Below are 23,550 nucleotides of genomic sequence, written 5' to 3' on the forward strand. Positions count from 1 at the left end.
GCATTCTGTGGTTACTCTTGGTCAACTTTCCTATTTTAGGGGGGGGATTGACAAAACACAACCAAGGCTTCATTTATCTCCACGAGATGATCTATAATCTTTGTGAAGCAATGCTAATTACACATGTGGCAAGGCCTCTGTGCCTTTGTCCCTGTGTTGACAGACAGGCAGCCTTTCATCAGGCCCGGGGATGGCAAGCAGCTGTGAGGAGAAACTAATCTAGCAGTCAGACCAGCTAGCGTCACAGAGAGACCACATGAGAGGAACTGGCAGCACTCATTTGGGCCTGGTTTGGGTCAGCAGGAGTATGTTTATATATGTGTGTATGTGTGTGTGCATGTGTGTAAGAGTGCGTCTTGTCTCAGCTTATTTTATGGTTGTTTGTGAAAACAGGAAGTTATGACTAGCTTTCACATGGTTTACATGAGAACTGGCTGGCTGGCCAACACAGAGCCCGACTGCACATTTAAATGATTTCAGCTTTTTCTTTTCTTTTCATGTGTGAGAGAACAGCCTTTCATTTGACTTATATGTAGGGTAGCAACCACCTTGTGTTGCTATAGTGTGCCTCCTAGTGGTAAGTGCAGGTTAAGATGATAAACAAGACAACAAATCATGGATAAATGTTCATGTTTGCAGTTTCAGCAACACATGAAACGAGATGCGTCTGTTGTCGCATTTATATAGGCATTTCTAAACAGACATACAGACATATTATTGTGTACCACCTTATTTTTTTGATTACAATTTTAAAAGCGGAATAGAGATCACTGGAAAAGAGGAAATGGGCTGTTGAGAAATGGTTTGTCTTTTATACTCCAGCACTTTCGAGGCCTGTGAAAAAGCCCAATCAGCTGTTGGTTTAATAACCTGACAGTCGGTGTAACCAGGTGACAGCGCAGACCTGCGGAAAGCACCAGAAAATCCACAGTGCTGATGTGCTGAAATTACAGTCATCTCACCTGTGGAAGCAAGTTTTGGATTCCAGCTGCAGACTCGCAAAAGATCATTACAGCTGAGATTCATTACTCCGCACTGACAGCAGATGGAGTTTCTAGTTTCTTCAAAGATAATGATTTTGCCTTTGAGAGGATATAAATATGATGAACTGCTTTGAATGGAAGCAGCAGATGGTAGTTGATAAATACATAATGAATGTAAAACTGTGTGGGACTTTTACATTTTTATACATCTAAGAATCTTTTTAACGAGTGTCTTATAAATTTAATTGAAAAAATTGCTCTTGTGATTTTGTTACATCTACGACACAGTAGACAGTCGTAATAATAACCATTCTAATGCAGAAAATGAAGAAATCTTTCAGAGAAAAGCTAAATACAGCTACATACAGTCATGTGAAAAAAGGAAGTAAGTGTCAATCCTTAGCAAAGCTTAAAATTAGATAAATACAACCTCAAAGAACTACAAATATGATCATACGCTATGTCAACACAAACTAAGGCAAAATGCAGAAATAGTGTGTGAAACGCTAAACACATCCTTTTAATGCTTCCCTAGGAATTGAGAGTGTAAGTAGCAGCCAGGTGATGCTGATCAAGTGCTTGTAATGAATACATCAGCATCACACAGTAAGTGCGAGCAACTCTAAAAGCAGGGGTTTTGGCTGTTTGCTGGTGTGGAACCTTCAGGTGTGAGCACAATGCCAAGGAGGAAATTTATAGTTTAATATTAGGAATGATCTTAAAGAAGCTCTCCATCAGTCTGGAAACGGTTATAAGTCCATCACTGAGCACAGTGAGCTAGATTATTCACAACTGCAAAACATTCTGGACATTTGCCAGTCTTGCTGAGAGTGGCCATCCCGGCAAATGCACTCAGATCAGGCCATTGTTGTTCAAAAGGAAAGTATGGCTTTTTTGGAAGGGTTGCAGGACAAACGCTCTTTTCTCTAAAAGGAACATAGCAGAACGGCTTAGGTTGGCACAGCTGCATCTGAACAAACCACAAAACTTCTGAAACAATGTCCTTTGGCCAGATGAAACCAAAGTGGAGTGTTTGGCCTTAATGCACAATGCCACATTTCTTGAAAACCAAACACAGCATATCAGCACAAATGCCTCATACCAAGTGTTAAGCATGGTGGTGGAGGAGCGATTATTTGGGCTTGTTTTGCACCCACAGGACCTCGGCATCCTGCTGGGCTTATGATGAGTCTGTTTTCTGTGTCTGTCACAGGGATAACACAGAGAGAGGCGAAAACTCACAATCCCACCTACGGCCAGTTTAGAAATACCAATTAAACTAACCCCATTTAAGTTTTTGGACGGTGAATGCAAACTCCACAGAGTCCTGCCTGGATTCGAACCCCGGATGTTGTTGCTGTGAGGGGATAGTGCTAGTTCTTGTTAAATAGCCTTATATTAAGACATGCTAAGGACCAGGTATTTTTATTGATCCCTGATTTATAAAGCCTTAGAATTGAAAAGGGTTTACTTTCCTTTTACAGTAAATAAAGATTCAGTGTCTTAAATCTAGTTTGCTGAGTCAGTTCAAATACTTAGTTTGATACGCATTATTGAGCTAAAACCTCTTAAACAAATACTTCTCTGTTTCTTTGATTCTTTAAAATACTGAATACACCAATCATATGATGCTTTTCTTGGATACATTTTGAAATTCCACCTTAATTGATTAGCACCAGTGATGAGTTCCAACAGAGGGGTATTTCTTTCTGACAACAGCTTACCATTTAAAAGGCGGTCATGTTTGCTTTCTCTCTCAGTCCTGTGCCTCCACATCTCTGGGACTTTTCAACATCAGCGAAAACATTTTGGGGGAGGGATATCGCAGTTTTATTTTACTTTGGAAATGCAAGCAATCAGGTAAGTTTTTGTACATCGTCACCAGAAAGGGGGGCGAAAAAAGTCTTAAGGTGGCTTTTCATCCATCCATTTGAGATAAAGGCTTTATGTACCTCACTCCACAGGTCTCTCTTCATCCCCACGTGGTCTTCAGATACACGTCTAGATGGGAAGACAGCTATAGTGACGGGGGGCAACAATGGAATAGGAAAGGAGACAGTTAAAGACCTGGCTAGCAGAGGCAAGCAAACAGCGCTGCACACGTAAAGACAGCAAATGCAATGATGACTAACAAATTTCTTTACAATTGTTGTCATATTCTTTCTCGTCTGCGTGACTCAGTGTACTTGTGAACTTGAAGCTTCCTGCAAATATAACAAATACAATCAGGTGACTCAAACATAAACTGTTGAATTTGATGAAAATGCATAATTCTAATGAACTCATGTATCAGTACTGGTTAATCAAAGGCAGGCAGAGGGATTAAGTTCAGAGCATACTGCCACGACTCAAAGACTACCAAACTGGCCCAGACATATGCGTTGAAATCGTGCTATCTTGTTCAAATGTCAAACGTGCATGTACACGCAAACAAGAGGAACTAATCTCCCTTAGGTGCCCGGGTGATCTTGGCGTGCAGAGACATGGCGAAGGGAGAGCAAGCCGCTTGCGACATCGTGAGGGAGGTGAAGGGAGCGAAGGTAGTCACCAGGCAACTGGATCTGGCTGACACCAAATCAATATGCCAGTTTGCCGAGAATATCTACAACAGTGGGTGGCACACACAACACACACACGGACTTCAGAGTAGTGCGTGCATTTTTTTTCCTTCTAAATACTGTGATGGTGGTGACAATTATCCTGTTTTCACAGCTGAGAAAGCTCTTCACTATCTGATCAACAATGCAGGCGTGGCTGTGTGTCCTTATGCCAGGACAGTGGATGGATATGAGATGCAGTTTGGAGTCAATCACTTGGGTAGGAGGAAAAACACACAAGGTTTAGTTAATGACAAACATGTTAGATTGAAACAGAGTTTAGCAAAAGAGCAGATGAGTTGTCAGTCAGCCCCTGTTGTTACTGCTAAATATGTGATCAGTGGTGGCTTAAAACTCCTCGCCGTTTTCTCTCCTACCGCCCATTTAGGTCATTTCTTCTTGACTTTTCTGCTGCTGGACTTGCTGAAGCACTCGGCCCCATCTCGTGTCATCAACTTGTCATCAGCAGCTCACTTCTTTGGCAAGATCCATTTTGATGATCTGAAAGGGGAGAAGGATTACCATCACTTCAGGGCCTATGCACAGAGCAAGCTGGCTAATGTCCTGTTCACCAGAGAGCTGGCCAAAAGGACAGAGGGTAGGGGCGCAGAGAATGAAATATTATCCAGTCATTATGTGTCGTCCTTTGCCTGTCTGCCTCGCCTTCCTTATGCAAGGAGAAAATGGATCTTATCTTAACAGTGTGAGAGTCCCATGCCTCAACCACAACCGCTCTGGGCGACATCAGAGCACGGGGAAATAAGTTGTGTTAAAGACTTAATTGTTGCCCAGCAAATCATTTCTTCCCAGATATGAGTCAAGTCTTTCTGTAACTTTTTTTTTCTAAATCAAATGAAACTATATATTCTGGGTGTTTTACTTCCCTGATGTGTCCACTCATATATAACTACAAGCTGTTATCAAAGATCTGCTTCATTTCAGGTTGGACAAATAATATTTTACACCAATCCCTCCAGTTCTAGGTGTCACGGCCTACTCAGTTGACCCGGGCTTGGTGAACACTGACATTTTAAGGTATATAAGGCGCCCTCTTCTGGATATAGTCAAGAACTTCGGGTTTCTGATCAAGACCCCAGCAGAGGGAGCCTACACCACCATCTACTGCACCGTCACTCCTGAGAATCAGCTGGTCACTGGAGGATACTACAGGTCAGTGTGAAACACAAAAGAAGGGACTCATTCAACTGTGACGCAACTAAGCAGTCTCAGCTTTTATTAAGCTCTATAATTTATAAACGATGGAGTATAAACTGGATTATTTTCTTTCAAAGACATAAACTTGACCACTGAGGAAACTATTTGCAGTTACGGACAAAAACTTTCTTAATCACCATAAAACAGGAGTGATTAAAGAATCATGAAAGACAAAAGGAGCCATTCATCGATATCATCCTAATAACTCTTAATCCAGGCATATATGGGTAATTACTAAAGATCTATGAGTCATTCTGTATAACTAATATATTAGATAATAAATATGTTATAAATGCATAAACACCATAATAACTTCTGACATCACAGCTTACTGATGCCAGCCTGCTCTTATTGAAAAGTGAACACATTTCTCCATTTCTGACGCCTTTCTTAGAAAGTACAGCGTTATTTGTTTTCAGTCTCCAAATCTCTCAGCACGAGCCTCCTGCATACTGTATCTCCACACATATAACTGACATTTGATACATTTAAAACCGAGTCTATTGATGGTGAAGCAGCCCGAAGCAATGAGTAATGAAATGTAATGATCTATGAAGAAAGTGTGGAGTTCGATTAATTTACACGTATTAATGCACCAAATATTACATCACAGTTATCTCATCGTGTCTCTATTTTATCTAGTATCTTCTAACTATCAGCTGATTACATTTTAATTAACATATGTTTTGCTTACAGCGATGGAAATGTATAGCTCACTTAAACAATGTACTTATGTATTGTCCATTCACCCCTTTCTCTACAGTAACTGCTCCAGAGCAGAGAGCTCCAATGCCGGCCAGGATGACGGCACAGCCCTGAAGCTGTGGGCTGTGAGCTGCCACCTGTTGGGCATCCGCTGGAGATAAACTTCACCTTTGATCTGAAGGCTAAGACAAATGTAACCGCTTCCAATAAAGAAACATCCCCGATATAGCACTGTGTGTCCTTGTGTGTCAGTTTGTGGGTGAAAAAACAGACTTCCCATTTTTACTAGACTCTTACATCATTAGGATTTTTAGCACTGGCATGCTGCTACATAATGAAGCGAGGCGTTTTTTTTTTAACTTTGGGTTTTCCACGCTCTCGGTGGTATCACACACCGCAGTGGTGAATTATCACACTCTCGCCTCAGCTAACCCCATAACTCGAGTCTCTCCGACAGCAGGAGGCAGCAGGAGAGCAGGCTGCTCCCCCAGCCTGTAACTTGTGAATCAATTATGCGTCAGCCCGCCCCTGGTTGGCCCCGGCAGCGATACGCAAAAGAAAACGAGGAGAGGTGGCTGACAGATGAAAAGCACGGAACCCGCTGATAAAGTGTTGTGGCGGAGAAAGGCGCTGTATTGTCGCAGAGGTCCTAAGGTGGAAATCTGTTGCTCTTTGAGGAAGAATGTACTGCAGGTAGGAGAAAAATAAATAAAATAGAGCCTGCAGAAAACGTTAAAGGTTAGGTAGCTGGCTCTAATAATACCAGCAGTGTGAGATATTTGAAGATTATCCACTGTGTCACCAGATTTTGCACAGTGATTTGCGTCGCATCCCGTGGTTTTATTAGTTTTTTTATGCTAATTTTGAAAACGGAAAAAAGAGCTTTGAGTATGAATCTGTTTAAACGACTTGTGCAATTATTCTGGAAACCAACTGGTGTAATATACTCTGTTACAGATGCAGTGTGTGTAAAGTAACTCTGATGTTGGATAGTTAGTTTGAGAGCATGCGCTGATTTATAGACTCTTTTGTGTCCAAATAGAGATCAGATCTTTAAAACTTTGAGGAAAAATATATAATTCATGCTTTTACTTGCCTGTTGTTCAGGGGTGTGTGCTGTAACCACTGGTCTTCTGAGGAGAGGTTAGATGGGAAAACAGTGGTCATCACTGGAGCCAACACTGGTATAGGCAAAGAAACTGCCAAGGACCTGGCAAGAAGAGGTACTGTGCCCAGCTGCGGGTGTTTCTCCATCTGCCTCAGTCTATCAGCTTTTCAGACGTGTGCCTGCCTCTTTAATTTACACTAACTGGCAGGCTGTGATTTACAGTACATATCCCACTCAGTCCTCATGATTTAAGCACTAAGAATACTTGGGTAATTGGGCTTGGTTCAGCTTGCTTAGCATACCTCAGTCTGTCGTGAATCTGAATAAAAATATAGATAAGAATTTATGGGTTTTTTAAATATATTTACTGAAATGAGCATCTTGGTTAATGTTTCAACGATTCCAGACGACTGACAGAAATTGAAGACAGATGAGGCGTCGCAGGGACAGAGGGAGCATTGTGAGGGTCCCCTGCAGGGCCAGACATGAAACAAAGGCAGTGCATCTAGCAGTCGTGCACACACATGCACACACACACACATATATGCACACAGAGTGAGTAATATGAAAGCTGGTTCTGCATACAAGACTCAGTTTGTCCAGCCATCTGCATCATGACAGACACAGTATGCCACATACACTTTCCTCAGTTTAAGAGCAACCAACATGTAAGATTTATTTTTAAAATGTACACTGGCACCAGCATAAAATAATCCATAGTAATAATAATAAAACTGGATTCCCTGCCTTAAAACAAAGTAGGAGGAGGCACAGCATCATCTTTCAGTAAATTGGATTATGCAACAATGTGGTGACAACATGATTGGATTTGCAAAGATTGATAACGAGAAGCGATTCCTTCAGGCACTGCATCTCAACATTGTCAGTCATTTGTTATGATCTTGATCTAAGTTTATTTTATTATTATTATTATTATTATTATTATTATCATTTACTTATTTATTTACCTTTTGGTCCACATAATGAGTTGTCAAAGGAAGCTGTCCATGTGAAATTGAATGTTTATGAAGTGAAATGAGGAAAGACTGTCACAATTACATATCATACTGAGTGCGAATAATCATCTGCTGAAAGATCTTGGACGTGACTCAGTACACGCCTCTTGGTCTTGACTCCCACTGTTTGTTTACTATTTTATTTAATTGTGTGAACTCGGCTTCCCTGTTGATGCGGGAATAATTTGGTCCTCAGGATGGAAACAAAGACACCAGCAATGGGATGGAGACGCTATATTACAACTAGTTAATGGCTCCCATCTTCTGTAATTACTGGGTGCAGCAGCTATTTTGCATATGTGTGAGTGTGTGAAAATGACTGAGTTTGCAGGAGAGAGTGTGTGTATGTGTGTGTGCATATTTGTGCCTGCATATGGGTGAAAGAGAGGGTGGGTGCATGTGTCCTCAAACCCCCCCCCTTCTGTGCTCATTAAGAAGAATGCATGGTAATTTGTGTCAGAAGCGAATGAGAACGACACAATTGAGAGGGTCTTGTGTTTGTTCGAGTGGAGCAGTTGGCTAAATGAGATGCTGAGTGAGAGCTTAGAAAACATTAGAGGACAATCTGAAGAACCCTGAAAGATTAAGGTTCTTCATTTAATGCTGGGAGCTTTTGTATCCCACCAAATGAGCAAAGCTTTTTTTTTTAATTTTTATTTTGCAGTTTTAAGTTTGGGAACTTTGCCTCTTTTGAACTCTGCTGTTCAAGTATTAGGGTAGTACAATACAACTGCTGTGAAAATGGCTGTCATGGGGTGTATAAAAATCATTTGCTGCCAAAAACAGGATGTGAGCTCAGAGTGAAATTTCACACTTTCAAGAATATGATGGGGGTCAAGTCTTTCCTAATGAAACTTGGGGTGATTTAAGGTTCCTGTGCTCACCTAAACTGAAACTCTGGGAGGAAAGCAATGTGCAGTGAGGGAGTGTATTATATTATACTATTTGTCAGTAGCTCGTGCTCTGTGGATCTTACTTTTTAGGTGCACGCATCATCATGGCATGCAGAGACCTTGAGAGGGCGGAGGAGGCACGGACGGACATTTTGGAAGACACAGGAAATGAGAACGTGGTCATCAGGAAACTTGATCTGTCTGACACCAAGTCTATCAGGGCCTTTGCTGAAGTTGTTAACAAAGGTATATGCTCTTTTTTAAATCCACTTTTCCTTTCAAGGGCATAATTGTATGCCTCTTAAGGAGTAATGGACTCCTCCAGCAAACAGGGCTCAGTAATTGCAGGGCTGATGTATAAATCCCTGTTTGTTCAGCCCCTCCACCGCCACTGCTGCAGATAATTAGAGGCATACTGTAAAAGCATTTGAATTTAAAAGCAGTGGTTTTATCAGATATGAAGTGTGTTTGCTACATATGAAATTTTATACCCAATCTTTATCAGTTTGTGTGGTTGTTTTGTTTTTTCTCCAGAGGAAAAACAAGTGAATATCCTGATAAACAACGCAGGCATTATGATGTGTCCCTACTCCAAGACAGTTGATGGGTTCGAAATGCAGCTAGGTGTCAATCACTTGGGTGAGTTACTCTCAGTTTTGTATTTTTCTGTCTGCATTTTTACGCCTCTTTTTTGTTTTGAAATTAAGGCTCATGTTTTATGTTTTTTTTACCGAATTTATGCTAAGTTTGTGACAGGCGTATTTTCATAGTGAAAAAGGTCATTTTAAATCTGGCATTAATAACACATGTGCCAATGTGACTGTCTTACCAAGCTAGGACAATGAACTAGAGTTGCTGCTGCCGGTGTTTTCCCCCTTTATTGGACCATGGATTCTTTCTAGGTGATGTTTTCCTCCATGATATTTTTGTCTCAGGCTGACAGAGCGGGAACACTCTGTGCTGCAGCATGGTCTCCCACACACATATGCAAACACACAGACATGTACAAATAGCCAGAAATAAACGTGTGCACTTTGACACATTCCTTATGTGTTCACATTCTTTTTTAAACAGTGATATTGTTACGCAAAATGGGAATTAATGAAAAAATAGTAAAGAAAAATGTTCTTATTAAGATCAAGAAGAGTCCCTCAACGTCTTTCAAACAAAAAAAGAAAAAAAAAAACTTCTTGGCATGCATTGTATTGGGTGACACACTGTTTACCACATCAGCAGGAATAATATCCTGTGATAGTGTAAACTTTCTGACTTCTAACAAAGCAGAAAGCTCACAGCAAGGAAGAAGGAGTAGGAAAAAAACATGAGATTTGCTTGAGATTGCGACTCCTGCGGTTGTAGAGTGCCATGTAAACTGAAAACATGAGGGTGGCCAAGTTTGGTCGTCTAAATGGAGTCAGATTTTAGATTGTTCTCAGTCAGGTGGCTGGCTTTTTTATAAACACCGCAACAGGAAGAACTACTCTATGTTGCATATGAGAAACAACCACACAAATTCCAGCAACAGGTATACAAGAAGCACAGCTAGTCACTGATATGATTGGTAAAGTTTCCTTATGTGTCTGTTTTGCAAAATAGTGAAATTAATTATATTTGTTAAAAAGGTTATTATACGTACACTACACATTAACTGCTGGGTTTGCTTTGTTAATAAATTAACCAGAAAAGGTGTTTTGATTGTTTTCATCAGGTCACGTCCTGCTGACTTACTTACTCTTGGACCTCATCAAGCGTTCTGCTCCGGCCCGTATTGTCGTGGTGGCATCGGTGGCCCATACCTGGACTGGGCTTCAACTGGATGATATCAACAGTGAGAAGAGTTACGATGCCATGAAGGCCTACGGACAGAGCAAACTGGCTAACGTCCTCTTTGCACGCTCACTCGCAAAAAGGTTTCAAGGTGAGCTTTTAGAAAATGAATATCCAAATGTGCATCATGAGGAATGAAGGCTATAACACATGGGTATCTTACAGCCATGATATGGGCACAGAAATGTGTAACAGTGGAGCATGTGCAGACATCGTGTAGGTGGGTTTTGCTGAGAGACTCAGAGTCATGGAAACTGACTAATGGGATGAAGTTGTGCTGTTGAGTCAAGGAAGTAGAATTTTTTTTAAATTTTTACATAACAGCAGTGGGGCAGCAACAAGCTTAAAATTTCTATTAACGTCACCCTGAATAACTTGCAGAAATACTTACGTCAGTACCTGTCGTACCTACCCATCTGCCAACAGCTACATATGAGTCCCACTTCCACTTGAATGCTCTCTTTAATCCTCCAGGAGTAGAGCTCAGTCCATTAACTCAGAAATAAACTGAAGGTGTTTTATCAAAGGCTAACATGTCTGTTATGTTTTTATTAAAAACACTATATTCACTGTAGGGACTGGTTGAAAAAAAAAAATGTTACAAACCTCACTTAAAATCCCAACATGCACATATAAATAGCAGGTGACAATTGTTAGCACATGTTATTGTGCAGCATTTGTATGTGCTTGCGTTTGTGTTGCAGGTACTGGGGTGAGTGTGTTCTCTCTGCACCCAGGGGTGGTTCAGTCTGACCTGTGGAGGCACCAGCACCAATGTATCCAAGTGGCGGTGAAGATCTTCAAGATTTTCACCAAGACCACAGTGGAGGGAGCGCAGACTACCATTTACTGTGCTGTAGAGCCAGGTCTGGAGAGCCTGAGTGGAGGGTACTTCAGGTACACAGACCCAGTATTTCAGTTAACAGCAAGAGCATTTAGAGTGCCGGTGTTACCGTGCCCAATGTTTCTACCTGGTGATAAAGAAAAAGTTACACTGGATGTGATGTTTTTCCCCATTTTTTATAAGTTACATGAATGCAGTGCATAGTGTGTAATTCTCATTTTCTGTTCCTTTGTGTGTGCAGTGACTGCGCCCCTGCAAGGTGCTCAAGAACCGCCTCTGATGATGACTTGGCGCAGAAACTGTGGGAGGTCAGCTGTAACATGCTCGGCATCACCTGGCAGTGAATAGGATTAAAACACCTCTGCAGTGAAGACACTGTGTGTGAAAACATCATGCTTTAAACAGCGCTGCTAAGCACTTTTATACATGTATTAATGTTACTGTTTCAAAAAGAAGTAACAGGATTGCTCCAAAGACCATTTTATTTTGTAAATGATCTAAAAAAAAAAAGCTGTACATTGTATGTTTTGGTGGAAAAAAGTGTTAATAAAAACTGCATGATGCTTATCTCTGTGTAAAAATGTTTGTTAAAATTTACTGACAAAGTGTTTTCAGTACTTTTTTGTAGAACTGAACAGTTTTGAAGAAAGAAAATATGTTTTTTCTACTCTTACTTACATAACTGATGAGGGCATACCTTGTTCATTCCAGTCTTGCACAGCGAGAAGCTGTGGATCTGGTTCTGATCAGTAAAACTCAGATCATTATAAATGCTCTACCTTTCCTCCTAACAGTAGAAAGAAGAATGTGGCACTATTTACAGCATGGACACATATAGTTTCAAGTGTCAGCATGTAAGAGTAACAAATACATTGCAAAATTTTGCTCGTTTGTAACCTATAGACACGATGTGACATGCGTGCTTTGACGTTGACTTATTTATGACACTATGACACTGAGATGAGCACAGTAAATATAATGAAGAAAAGAAAGAAAAGTCATTATAAAGCAAATGCCAGAATGCTGTTTAGAAACCCCATCTTAATCTACATCACATGAGGGAGGATTTAGTGCCTAAGGAATGTGGAATAAGATAAGTAGCCCATGACCAGTAATCTGTCTGAACAATGTGTGCATTCTGATTTAGATATACAGTCTCTGAAAAAAAAGATCTAGAACCCCTGATTGTAATTTTATGGATTTAAATATGTGATAAGTTTAGGGGCCCTACGTTCCTATGTAACTATTTAGTTTTCTTATATATTTTAATTGTGAAAATGACTAAACCATTGTCAGTTTGCTGTCTGCTAGAGTGTTTCATCTTTATGAAAGGGGGTAAACTCTTTTTCCTATACCTAATTCTAGTCCTCGACTAAAGACTTTTTTATTTTCTTGATTGTTTTTCATTTTTTAGCCTGCTATTAATGCGTTTCTGGGATGATGGCTGTTTGCTTACCCAAATATGTCAATAAAGCACAATTTCGATGGGATACATGATCTTACAGTATCACACCAATCCTCTTTATAGCCAGCTCCATTATATCCATGAATCTTCTTTGAGGTCTTCCTCTTTTCCTTCTGCCTGGCAACTCCAGAAAGTGTAATCGTTAAGAACACCTCCCCGCCTGCAGGGGGCGATGCAGAGAATGATAACAGCGCATAGAATACAATACGCATGCGCTTCTAAAGTCTACGTCAGCTCTTTCTCTACAAGGGGGTGATCTGTGTCGTAGCTACGTGGCTTTCACTTCTCTGACTTTCTTACTAAGCATCACGTAGGAAATAGGTAAGCTAACGGCCGCTTTTAAATACACATATGTCTTTTTCATCAGATAAATGTAGCCAGCTAGTTGGGTTGGGACCTTTTGATTTTATTTTACATGTCGAGGTTTATTGCCAACATAACGCTACGTCGCCATAATAGTTAGCATGTCTTAGCATAACGTTAGCTAAGGTCGAGTTTTAATTAAATTAACGTAACATAACTGATTTAAAATCAGCCTCGCATACTTTTTTTTTAATCGTATTTTTGTTTATTTATTAGAAAATGAGAATATATACAGTATACTTATAATGACAAAGTTGTTAAAGCTCGGTCAGCTTAAGTCAACGTCAGCACTGAGACCAGTCCCAGCTTTAATATTGACTTGTGTTGTTTCTATCTTCAGACTAAGCACCATGGATCAGGTTACGCAGTTTGTTGAGCCCGGCCGGCAGTTCGTGAAAGACTCCATCAGGCTCGTTAAGAGGTGCACAAAACCCGACAGGAAAGGTGGGTGTTGTTTCTTTTCATTTATATCGGCTAGCCTTTGTTTGCTGGAAACGAAAACAAATATATAAATTTGAACCAACTGACTAACAAATTCCGAATCCAAAGAGCTCAATTATTATGATCTTTTTCTTTAATAGTGGCATTGTATTATTTCCTGTATTTTTAACAATTATTATTTTTGCCCTCACCCAGAATTTCAGAAGATTGCAATGGCCACAGCGATTGGGTTTGCGATCATGGGATTCATTGGTTTCTTTGTCAAGCTCATTCACATCCCCATCAACAACATCATCGTGTAAGTAAACAATTTATGACAAACACCATCACGCAGACTGTCTTTGAACAATTTTTAGATAACTTTGTTTAAACCGTGCTCTAATCTGGCTCACTGATAATGTGAGGGTTAGGGTTTTGCTCTGTATTCCTCTCAATCTGAGTAGGGCCGGTCATTTAAAATAGAACTCAGTGATGACTCTTCAGACAAAGAGGGTTACTTACTGATCCAAACCGACTTCTCATTATCATCTGCCTTTACTTGTTGTTACCGAAGTTCATCCTCAATTTCACTCAGTTACATATGTATATATTTTTATTTTAAAACTCCTGTAATGTCTTAATTTTATAATGAAAACATACTGCACTTTGATCCTGAATTTCTGCCATCACCCTTGAATCTTGTGAATCACTATGGCTCTACCATTACTTGTCACAGTCATGTTATAGCTGCTACTAATACTAGATTTCCACAGACACATTTAACTCTCTGATCAAGTTTCTCTTGTATATAAATTTCATTAAATGGATGATAAAATGACACAAACTCTTCTAGTGATTAGTCATTTTTATTACACAAAACACAGGATTTAAAAAGTCACACCGGTACCGTTGGCAATTCTTTGTGCGCAGTAGAAGCAGCATAAAAATACTGCTTAGGCTTCTGTTGTAAAAAGTCAGAATATGTGGAAAAAAAGGTACATTTGTGTTCTCATACTTAACATCCCCTTCTCTGTTTTTCCTTCTAGTGGTGGTTAGGTCCTGATCAATCAGACTTCATCACGTGGGGACAGGAGATGGCGCTGCAGTGTTAACAGCTGATGTGATTGGGGGGGGAGGGGGGACTGTCGGGATGGCATTTTTACATTCTGTGCTCAACGTTTATATGTCACTGTGTAAATAAAAATAATTGGAAATCTGATATGTCCCGTCCACTCTATCAACACAGCACCTTTTTACAGTAGCTTGGTTTTTACCTTCTGTAAATTTGCCATCAAAAGGCACTTTTTAATTATGCGTTCCCAATTCGATTTAATCAATAGATATTGCTAACAGCCACAGAAGGCAGGCCTGTCGTCTTGACCTCAAAGGCACACGCAGGATGCTGCTATGCAAAGTGGATATCTGGATACATGTAGGCAATAATGTGCACATATTAAAACAGAATTGTTCATTTTGAATTTAACACTACAGTGTAGAAGCTCAACGTAGGAATAGAGTTTAACTGTATAGTGCTACTTCACATTACCATCATGAAAGACTTGAGTAGTAATAATTTGGCATTCATGACTATTGTGGTTTGAGTATGTTATGTTATTCAAAAAACAGTGGTCACCATGGTTACAGCCGAGAAATGAGCTTTTCAGCATTAGATTTTTCATTTATACCTGAGCGAGCAAAAATCAAAAAGCCTGTTCAAATGTAAGTGTAAAACCTGAGGTTTTTTTTTTTGTTTTTTTTTCCGTAGCTGATCTGGAGAAACTAGGTCACAATTCCTAACTTTTCACTCCCATTAAGAAGAATCTCTTTTTTTTGTCATTCCCCGTTTTTACGGATGCCCATGCTCCAAAGAAGAGGCTGGTCTGTGGTCACGGTTACGGCCTTCCTGGGCTTTCCGGGGTCAGTGGGCTCATAAGTGTTGGAGGTGCTTACCAGCTTGCCAAACTGCAGGACCTCATTATCTGGACAGAGGAGACAGAAATATAACAATTACACACAATACTAATGGCAGACAAAGTGACACCACACTTAATGCTCTTTGGCTGTTCATTATATTGCTGCATGCCAGAGTCTTTTTTTTTCTTTCTTTGAGAAATGGTCTGGATCAACATGGTCTTGGATAACAATTGTGAGGCAGGGTGGTCCACATGACTTTGGATTGTGCAAAGCAGTGTGAGGCCACACGTGGTTTTACAGCCAAATCCACAAAGATTCACAAAGGCTCTTGAATATTCCTACTTTGTGATTACTGAAGTAATCACCGTCATTACAGTCATGTCCTCATTTTAATTGCCAGTAGCAGGGAAGGTAACCACTAGGGTATACAAGTCACATACCACATTATCTTTTGTTTTGTGATTTTATACACAACAAGCCTTCAGTACTTTCCCAACAACTACAAATGATTTGACAAAAGCATCTAAATCTGTTGGACAGCTGTCCAACAGTGACCTCAAGTGGTCAAACTAGGAAACTCCGTAGTATCTATGCAACCCACTGTAAGACAAATTTTGCCATCTGCTGGTCCTTTATTGGAAACTTATTTAGCCTTTGCTGTAGAGAACTAAATTCATTTTAGCCTCCTTTCACTGACTCCCACTAAGCTTTAGACCTGATCTTGAGAACGAAGCAGGGTATGAAGACTGAAATCTAAATCTAATCACATTGTTAAGAACCTAATACTGCTTTTTTATATCTTTATTTTTTCTTTAAAATAATACATACAGTAATTTATTGAAACATGACAAACATAGATGGAAATACAATACATAAGGGAAAAGTAGTGTTTAATTATGACAAGCTTGAAAGTCACCATCTGCTAGGACCACCTTTTTCTTGCTTTCTTTAAGTAGTCTTCAGGAATAGTTCTCCAGGCTTCTTGAATGGCACTGGAAGCTCTTCCTTGGATGTTGATTTGATCACACAGTGCTTCACAGTGCTGGCTCTGGGGAGGCCATTTAGCCACTGATAGTGGCCCACTGTGTTTTTTCTCTCCAGGTGTGTTTGGGATTGTTAGTTTCTCAACATTATTATGCTGAAAAATGAAGCAGATACTTTCAAATGGTACTGAATGGTGTGTTAACTCCATCAGTTTTAACAAGATCTCCAACACCACTGTATGAAATACAGCACCAAACCATGACAAAGCTGCCTCTGTGTTTTACAGATGGCCATAGACACTCACTGTTCACCTCTCTCGTGACCTCCTCCACATGCTGACAATCATTTGAACCAAAAACTCATCAAATTTGGACCCATTGCCATGTTTTTCAGTCCAATTTTTGTGTAATTTGGCATACTTCAGCCTTCTCTCCACCCTTCCACTGAGACCATGTCTGATCATGTTTTCAACAAACAGTAGAAGGTCCTGATGGGTCTTTCAGGTCCTATGTCAGATCTTTGATGGATAATTTCCTGTCTCTTAAGGACATGGCTGTCAGACACTGTTCATCTGCTGTAGATAGTTTTTTAGTCTTGCCAATTCTTCTTTTGTCCTCCACTTGTCTAGATTCTTACCTTTTTTTAAAGAATGTACTGCACACCATGCTGAGATATATACAAGGTTTTCTGCTAAGGGCTCTTTGTGAATCACCTTGCTAGTGCAAAAAATATTATTTTATGCCCATCAAACTGGGTCAGCTTTGGTATTTTTTTCACAGATTCAGCTACAGAAATCCAAACAAATTGTGTGTTTAAGCAGGCTAGTAATAAAATGTCTAAAGATAAATTTTTAAATTGGTTCTTTGCTCACTTGTCTGTTACATGTAAACATAACACTGGTTATTAACTAGAGTTAGGTGCTTTTTTAGGCTTGAATGAGAACAGAAAAAAAGCACTCCTTCGAAAATGGTCAGGTAAAAGGACTGGACTGAAAATGAGAGAAAAAGCAGCCCATGTCAAAAAAGAACAAAAAAACATTTGAAATACCCAGAGAAAGCCTGGATAACTACTCATCCAGAACACTTTTAAAATAAATGAATAAATAACAACTAAGTCTGTCTCACTGGAAGCAAAATGTGAGGGGTGGCTCAAGACTTTTGCACAGTACTGTGAATATTAATCTAGGCAAAATAACAAATCACTGATCATGCTTCAATAGCCCCAAATTACAAAAAATGTGAATTTGCACGTCACTTTTCCCATTAAGCGTTACATTTATTTACGCTGCATTAGCTCTGAACAAGCTGAGCTGACAAACACTGAGAGGATGGAGCTATTCAGTCGTGTCTAATATGAAAAGGCTACGCTCACCGTAGGAGATTTACACCTGGGGCTTTTTGCTATTTCCTCATTTTTATCTGGTACTGTGTCCTTAACATCTGCAGCAAATTAAGTACTTAAGAAATGTCTGAACCTTTAGTTTAGTAAATTTGCAAAAATCTACTTCAGTTGTGTTAATGAAGGAAAAACAGTTAATGTGGTTTTCAGATCTGAATCAAGGAAGGTTTTTTTTTTCTTTTGGAAAGCTCTGAAAGTGTTCATGTCTGAACACTTTCAGATTTAAAAAAAAAAATTCCATTTGTTTTTTTGAAATCCATCTTTGTTTAATTCTCTGGTTTGCCTGCTTGGTGTCAGTGTGCTATCATCAGTGTTTAAGAATAAGTTGGAGGATGAGTTCTCATTAGTACTATAAATCACACTTCAAGCAGGAGGTCTTTCTTTTTATTATTTCTGCTCTATTAAAATATCAATTTTAGAATTTTGTGGAAGCAAAACTGCCTTAACCGATGACTTCAAAAAAGCGCCAACCTCCAAAGTCTCGCTGACAAGAAAACATGCAAACATGATTTACTTAAGTGAAAGAGCTAAACTGCACTGTCACTATCAAAAGGGTAAATAAAACCTTGCAAACCACATCGATAAGTTTAAGTAGCCAAAATATGTTATTTAAGATTTTCTACCACATTCGTGTTTAAAGGAGGCCAATATTACAATTACTGGGGGCTGCAGGCACCTGTGCATTCAATCAGTCATCAATCTATCAATTATCCAGTTAACCAATCGTGTGGCAGCAGTGATGTGCATAGGGAATCTCAGTTAATGTTCACATGAAACATCAGAAAGAGGGAAAAACTGAACATCGCTGACTTCAATGATAATGATATTGTTGGTGCCAGATGTACTGGAGTACTGTTCCTCTCCTTGGATTTCCAAGTACAGCAGTCAGACTTTGCTCAGAATTGTGTGAAAAGTATGAAAACATGACAAAAAAAGTAACATCCAGTGAGCAATAGTTTTGCTGAAGAAAATGTCTTGTTGATGAGAGGTCAAAGGAGAATGGTCAGACTGGTTGGAGCTGACAGAAGGGCTGAGGTAACTCGGATAACAAATCTTTATGACTATTGTGAGCACAAAAAGGATCTCAGAGTTCACAAACATCCAACCTCGAAGCGGGTGAGCTGCAACAGCGGGAGCGCACATAAATAGAAATATGGAGCAGCAGCTGGCACAAGCTCACAAGAAACCGAAGAACAGAAAAACACAGCCTGCAGAGCGACGCAGATGGTAGGGTCAGAAATTCACATCAGCACCAAAGTGCCCTGTGTCAACAGTCCAGGCTGGCAGTGGAGCTGTAATGGTGTGGGAATATTTTCATGGCAACACCAGTCAATCAAGGATTAAATTCCACACCACTGCAGCTGGCTAAGTGCAGTCTATCCCTTTACACCAACAATTTACAATTATTGTCTAATGGCTACTTTCAGGATGATAATGCTCCGTATCCTAAAGCAAATGGCCACAGAGACTAACATCTGGATCCAACATCAAACATCTGGAACGCGGAAGAGTGGATGATTTGCACGATTAAAGTGCAGCTACAAAAAAAAAATAAAAATAAAAATAAATAAATCTGCAGACATTAACTGATGCAATCATGTTAACATTTTGTAGAAGCTGCACAGCAAAGGGAGGTTCTGCTCAGTATGTAGCATGGTGCTCCTAATAAAGTGTTCAAAGAACACATGCTTCCCCCCAGAGCTCGCAACAGCAAAAAGCTGTTTTGTACACAGGTGGGTAGAGCCGAGTACTACATCTTTATATGTAAAATCTTAACAGAATATAGTTAATAATGTATGAAATCAAGTGTGCAGTCATGCAAAGCAAAGAACAAAAACATCGTACGCCATTAACTTTTAAAAAAAATATGTGCGTGTTGTGTTTCTTACATAAACAGAATATAGTTAGTTTTAATAAACCGAATCATATTTCAAAAGCATAACTTTAGCAAAAGTCTAAATTAATCATTAGGCTGCAAGTCTCTGAATATTTTAAGGGACACTTTTCCTCCAGCCTCGGTAAATTGGGTGCCAGGACAACTACTATGCATCATTAGTGCAAAAATATCTTACATAATCTGGGTTTTTCTTTTTCTTTTTTTGAGGCTTTTTGCATTTTGATACATCTTTAATTGTCTACACTTAGACACACATACTTGGAATCTTTTAAATGTGAAGTAGCTTTTATATTATATATATATATATATATATATATATATATATATATATATATATATATATATATATATATATATATATATATATATATATATATATATATATATATATATATATATATACACACACATATGTACACACACATTAGTCATACTACTATTGCACAGTAGTAACCTCAAAGCACCACCTTGCATTGCCTTGGCACACGTGAAGATGCAAAATGTGAATAGCATTAGATATTAAGAATTTTATAAATATGCAAAAATGGTTTTGGTGCAATCACATCACACAAGGGTAAAAAAAAAAATGAACACAAAAGAACAAAGCCAGCAGAGAATGAAGCAAATCATTTGTCCACAGGCGCCTGCACGCACATCAAACAGGGACAAAGAAAAATCCTATTCTGCTTCAAAGACTGCCAAACAAGCATGGTATTAGAGCAGCTTGACTCAGAATAAGGGTGGTGGGGAAATGAGTTGTATGTGAAGTTGCGTTACTTAATAATTGAGAGAGCACAGAGTCAGGCTCGCTATGCCCTGGGTGTACGAGAACAACGTCTGACTGCGTTTAAGTGCCGGCTTTAAGGTTTCTCTCTGTAGGATAATGTGTTTCCACCATGTTCTTAGCAGAAGAGTCATGAGACGCACTGGGAAAAGAGGGTGAAGTCAAGGCAGATACTGTCGGATTATGAGTTCTGGACCCTCTTAAAAATGTGAAATCAAAAGGCTTTAAAAATACTTTTCTCACATTCTTATTAACAGCAGTGCGACCATAAATGCACACGAGGGGGGTTACTGCCACAGGAGGAACAGTTCTCTAACTTTACAGTTCAGAGTTCTCTAACTATCTGCACAACTAGTTCCTATTTAAATAAAGCTATGATTATTCTGTGCATGCTTTTATAAACAAAATGAATTTGAATGTGTTTTATTACATTATGTACAAGAATATGGAATGTTTACATCTAAATGTTCAAGGCCTTTGAGTACATTTTGGAGCAGGGTTACAAAAAGTGTGCACTAAATCAATGAAACAAGATTCATGCCAGTGTACCAGTAATGTGATGTGACAATTAAAGTGATTTGATTTGAACTTTGATAAATCGTAATGGCTTGAGGCATTGCTAAAAATAGCCTGAACCCAACAGGGTTCCAAGGCCAATTACCATAATTATCAATCATCATTCAAATGCAGTGATCATAAAACATCTACCTCTGCACACTGCCATTAAACTACAGTCACTGTGAAGCCTTTTTCTGTTGTAAATAAAAGTGGAAGCTGTTCTTAAAAGTACCACTAGAGGCAGCAGAGCACCACAAGCAGAAGAATTAGGAGTCATTACCAACAGGATGTCAGAGTGGCACCTGCATCTACTGACACACATTATCTGTGTTTGTCTCTCCTACACACATCCATTTACAGACCTACACCCACACACACTTATGCTCGTGTGAACTTCACTGAGCACAAAGGCATTAACAGCGATGTGACAGTAAATGAATACAGGGGTTACTCCCAAAGAGGGAACAGTTTTCTTGGGATTTTTTTTATAAAATATTTGAAATTTGAATCTGTTTATTCCATAATGTAAAAAAAAGGCAAGATTATAGGGGCTCTTCTTTTAAAATTTTGGAGTAAGGCTTCAAAAAAAAAAAAGTGCACTACATCTATGAAATATGCCAACATTTTGATAAATAAAAATGGCATGAGGCACTGCTCAAAAACAGGCTTCCAAAGCTTTACAAATATGCAATTATCACAATATTTCTACCTCAGCGCACTGCCATTAGACTACAGTCACTGTGAAGCGTTTTTCTGGGGTAAATAATGGTGGAAGATGTAATTAAGAAAAGTACCACCAGAGGCACCAGAGCACCACATGAGGCAGAATTAGGAGTCATTACCAACAGGATGTCAGAGTGGCACCTACATCTACTGACACACATTATCTATGTTTGTCTCTCCTACACACACACACACACACACACACACTTACAGATACTCTTATGCGCGTGCAAACTTTACTGAGCACAAAAGGCTTTCAGATGGCTTCATTAGTAATCCCCTCCTCAAAGCTGATACCGATCAATAACGGCCCCCTTTGCAGAGGGGACCGAAATGAGCGTCGCATCCTCCAGTGATAACAATGGAGATGTTTGCTGCCTGTAATTGCATTTCCAGCGCCACAGCTGAAAGGACCCGTCAGCTGTAAGTAGACCGTATTTACACAACAAATTGCCTTAGAGAGAGGCTGGGTGAGAGGAGAGGAGAGACTCCCAGACGTTTCTGGGGCCATTTTTGTGTTTGGGGGCCATTTTTGAGAGCGATAGAGGGAGCGAGAGGAGAGACCGTTGCTGGTGTATTTTTGCTTCTCTGTAGTCTTTTCTATAGAACAGGCTTATAAACGCTAAAATATGGAAACGAATTACGTTTGATGCACACTAACCACAGACAGCGTAGTGGTCAAGGTTACCGTCCTCTATCTAAAGCTGCAATTTATGTAAAAACTAAAAGATTATACTCAAATGTGACTCTTTTAACTGCAGGTGCAGCACTTGCTAGAAATCATTTTTAATTTTCAGTCATTGTGAGCAGGAAAGAAAACACTTCATCATCATTTTGAACAACGGAGATGCTGATCAGTGTCAGGGTGAGTCTTATCATTAATGATTGTGTTTATTCATGATCATTTTGTTAATCACTCATGATAAAGAGCAGGATTTGTCACTGGCAGAAAAAATGGAACGCAGCACACATGTGCAGAGTAACGCTGAGCTAGACACAAACAGAAACGGGTTGTTTTTTCCCGCCCATTACGTATAAATGCGTTTAGCGATGCACGGGTGTCCCCTTTTTAACATGAAACGTCAGCGAGAGGCAAATTAAAGTCATTCTCTCGGGGGGGTAGATCCTCCACTCCCTCAGAACAGTGTGCTATCAAATTTCCTCATGCTTCACGGCGCGAGAGAAAGTCATTCTGTATAAATTATGTTTACCCGATACTGAGCTGTCCAAATTACTAAAATGAGGTCAATGTATGACCGCGTTTCACACAATGCTGCAGCTCACTCACCACACTGAGAACAGCATCATACAATATGTCATTGCATTTGACTGTGAAGATGCTTTACTTGTTTAAGGTGAAACCAAAGAGATAGATACATAAATATAAGCTTTCTGGAAAATATCTGCTATGACCACCTTTATTCTTCAACACAATTAGTCATCAAGAATATTTCTCCAGGCTTCTTAAAGGACATTCAAAGCTCTTCTCTTGATGTTAGCTGCCTTTTGTTCTGATTTCTGTCAAGATGTTGAGGTTCAGGCTCTATGGAGGCAAATCCATGACTGACAATGTTCCCCTGAATTTTTTTCTATCCAGGTATATTTTTATTTTATTGCTAGTGTGAGGATCATTGCCATGCTGAAAAATGAAGCTGTTGCCAATCAGACACTCTTCAGATGGGCCTGCATGGTTGATTAAAAAAAATAATCTGAGTGTACTTTTTTGGGTTCGTGACCCCACCACTGAATGAAATAGAGCTGAAAAACCATGACAGAGCCCCAACCATGTTTTAGAAATAGCTGTAGATCAACTTGTACCTCCTCTCCTGACCTCCTAATGGAGGTACACAATTGAC

The 23,550-nt window shown here is 39.5% G+C and overlaps 4 protein-coding genes across 5 annotated transcripts in view; 3 read left to right on the forward strand and 1 right to left on the reverse strand.

Annotated features, from left to right (window-relative positions):
* The first annotated feature begins 258 nt into the window (after positions 1 to 258).
* On the forward strand, positions 259 to 5,731 carry si:dkey-73n8.3 (uncharacterized protein LOC100150965 homolog). Its single transcript, XM_031749998.2, has 8 exons — positions 259 to 295; positions 2,744 to 2,843; positions 2,948 to 3,063; positions 3,438 to 3,593; positions 3,696 to 3,800; positions 3,969 to 4,178; positions 4,558 to 4,750; positions 5,559 to 5,731. The coding sequence occupies exons 2-8, from the start codon at positions 2,830 to 2,832 to the stop codon at positions 5,659 to 5,661; spliced, it is 897 nt and encodes a 298-aa protein (XP_031605858.1). The 5' UTR covers positions 259 to 295; positions 2,744 to 2,829; the 3' UTR covers positions 5,662 to 5,731.
* A 210-nt stretch (positions 5,732 to 5,941) lies between these two features.
* zgc:112332 (uncharacterized protein LOC553712 homolog) lies at positions 5,942 to 11,872 on the forward strand. The gene is made up of 7 exons (XM_031750031.2): positions 5,942 to 6,193; positions 6,608 to 6,723; positions 8,608 to 8,763; positions 9,052 to 9,156; positions 10,226 to 10,435; positions 11,049 to 11,241; positions 11,430 to 11,872. The coding sequence occupies exons 1-7, from the start codon at positions 6,183 to 6,185 to the stop codon at positions 11,530 to 11,532; spliced, it is 894 nt and encodes a 297-aa protein (XP_031605891.1). The 5' UTR covers positions 5,942 to 6,182; the 3' UTR covers positions 11,533 to 11,872.
* Positions 11,873 to 12,836: 964 nt separating this feature from the next.
* On the forward strand, positions 12,837 to 14,655 carry sec61g (SEC61 translocon subunit gamma). The gene is made up of 4 exons (XM_031750038.2): positions 12,837 to 12,974; positions 13,357 to 13,460; positions 13,653 to 13,755; positions 14,483 to 14,655. The coding sequence occupies exons 2-4, from the start codon at positions 13,367 to 13,369 to the stop codon at positions 14,490 to 14,492; spliced, it is 207 nt and encodes a 68-aa protein (XP_031605898.1). The 5' UTR covers positions 12,837 to 12,974; positions 13,357 to 13,366; the 3' UTR covers positions 14,493 to 14,655.
* Positions 14,656 to 14,806: 151 nt separating this feature from the next.
* Positions 14,807 to 23,550, reverse strand: part of tpk1 (thiamin pyrophosphokinase 1) — a 74,967-nt gene continuing 66,223 nt past the window's right edge. For both annotated transcript variants that reach the window (XM_031750036.2, XM_039617431.1), the window contains exon 9: positions 14,807 to 15,415. In XM_031750036.2, coding sequence (XP_031605896.1) covers positions 15,270 to 15,415 — 146 coding nt within the window. In that variant the 3' untranslated portion in view covers positions 14,807 to 15,269. The remainder of the gene's footprint in view (positions 15,416 to 23,550) is intronic.

Source organism: Oreochromis aureus, linkage group 9 (assembly GCF_013358895.1).
Source record: "Oreochromis aureus strain Israel breed Guangdong linkage group 9, ZZ_aureus, whole genome shotgun sequence".
In the NCBI taxonomy this organism is placed as follows: domain Eukaryota; kingdom Metazoa; phylum Chordata; class Actinopteri; order Cichliformes; family Cichlidae; genus Oreochromis; species Oreochromis aureus.

Bases quoted from the DNA above. Each gene is read 5' to 3' on its own strand.
- si:dkey-73n8.3 (XM_031749998.2), top strand. The intron at 3,801-3,968 runs GTAGGAGGAAAA...CCGCCCATTTAG, and splicing joins GTTTGGAGTCAATCACTTGG to GTCATTTCTTCTTGACTTTT. The intron at 4,751-5,558 runs GTCAGTGTGAAA...CTTTCTCTACAG, and splicing joins GTCACTGGAGGATACTACAG to TAACTGCTCCAGAGCAGAGA.
- zgc:112332 (XM_031750031.2), top strand. The intron at 10,436-11,048 runs GTGAGCTTTTAG...TTTGTGTTGCAG, and splicing joins ACTCGCAAAAAGGTTTCAAG to GTACTGGGGTGAGTGTGTTC. The intron at 11,242-11,429 runs GTACACAGACCC...TTGTGTGTGCAG, and splicing joins CTGAGTGGAGGGTACTTCAG to TGACTGCGCCCCTGCAAGGT.
- sec61g (XM_031750038.2), top strand. From the start codon at position 13,367: ATGGATCAGGTTACGCAGTTTGTTGAGCCCGGCCGGCAGTTCGTGAAA. The intron at 13,461-13,652 runs GTGGGTGTTGTT...GCCCTCACCCAG, and splicing joins CACAAAACCCGACAGGAAAG to AATTTCAGAAGATTGCAATG.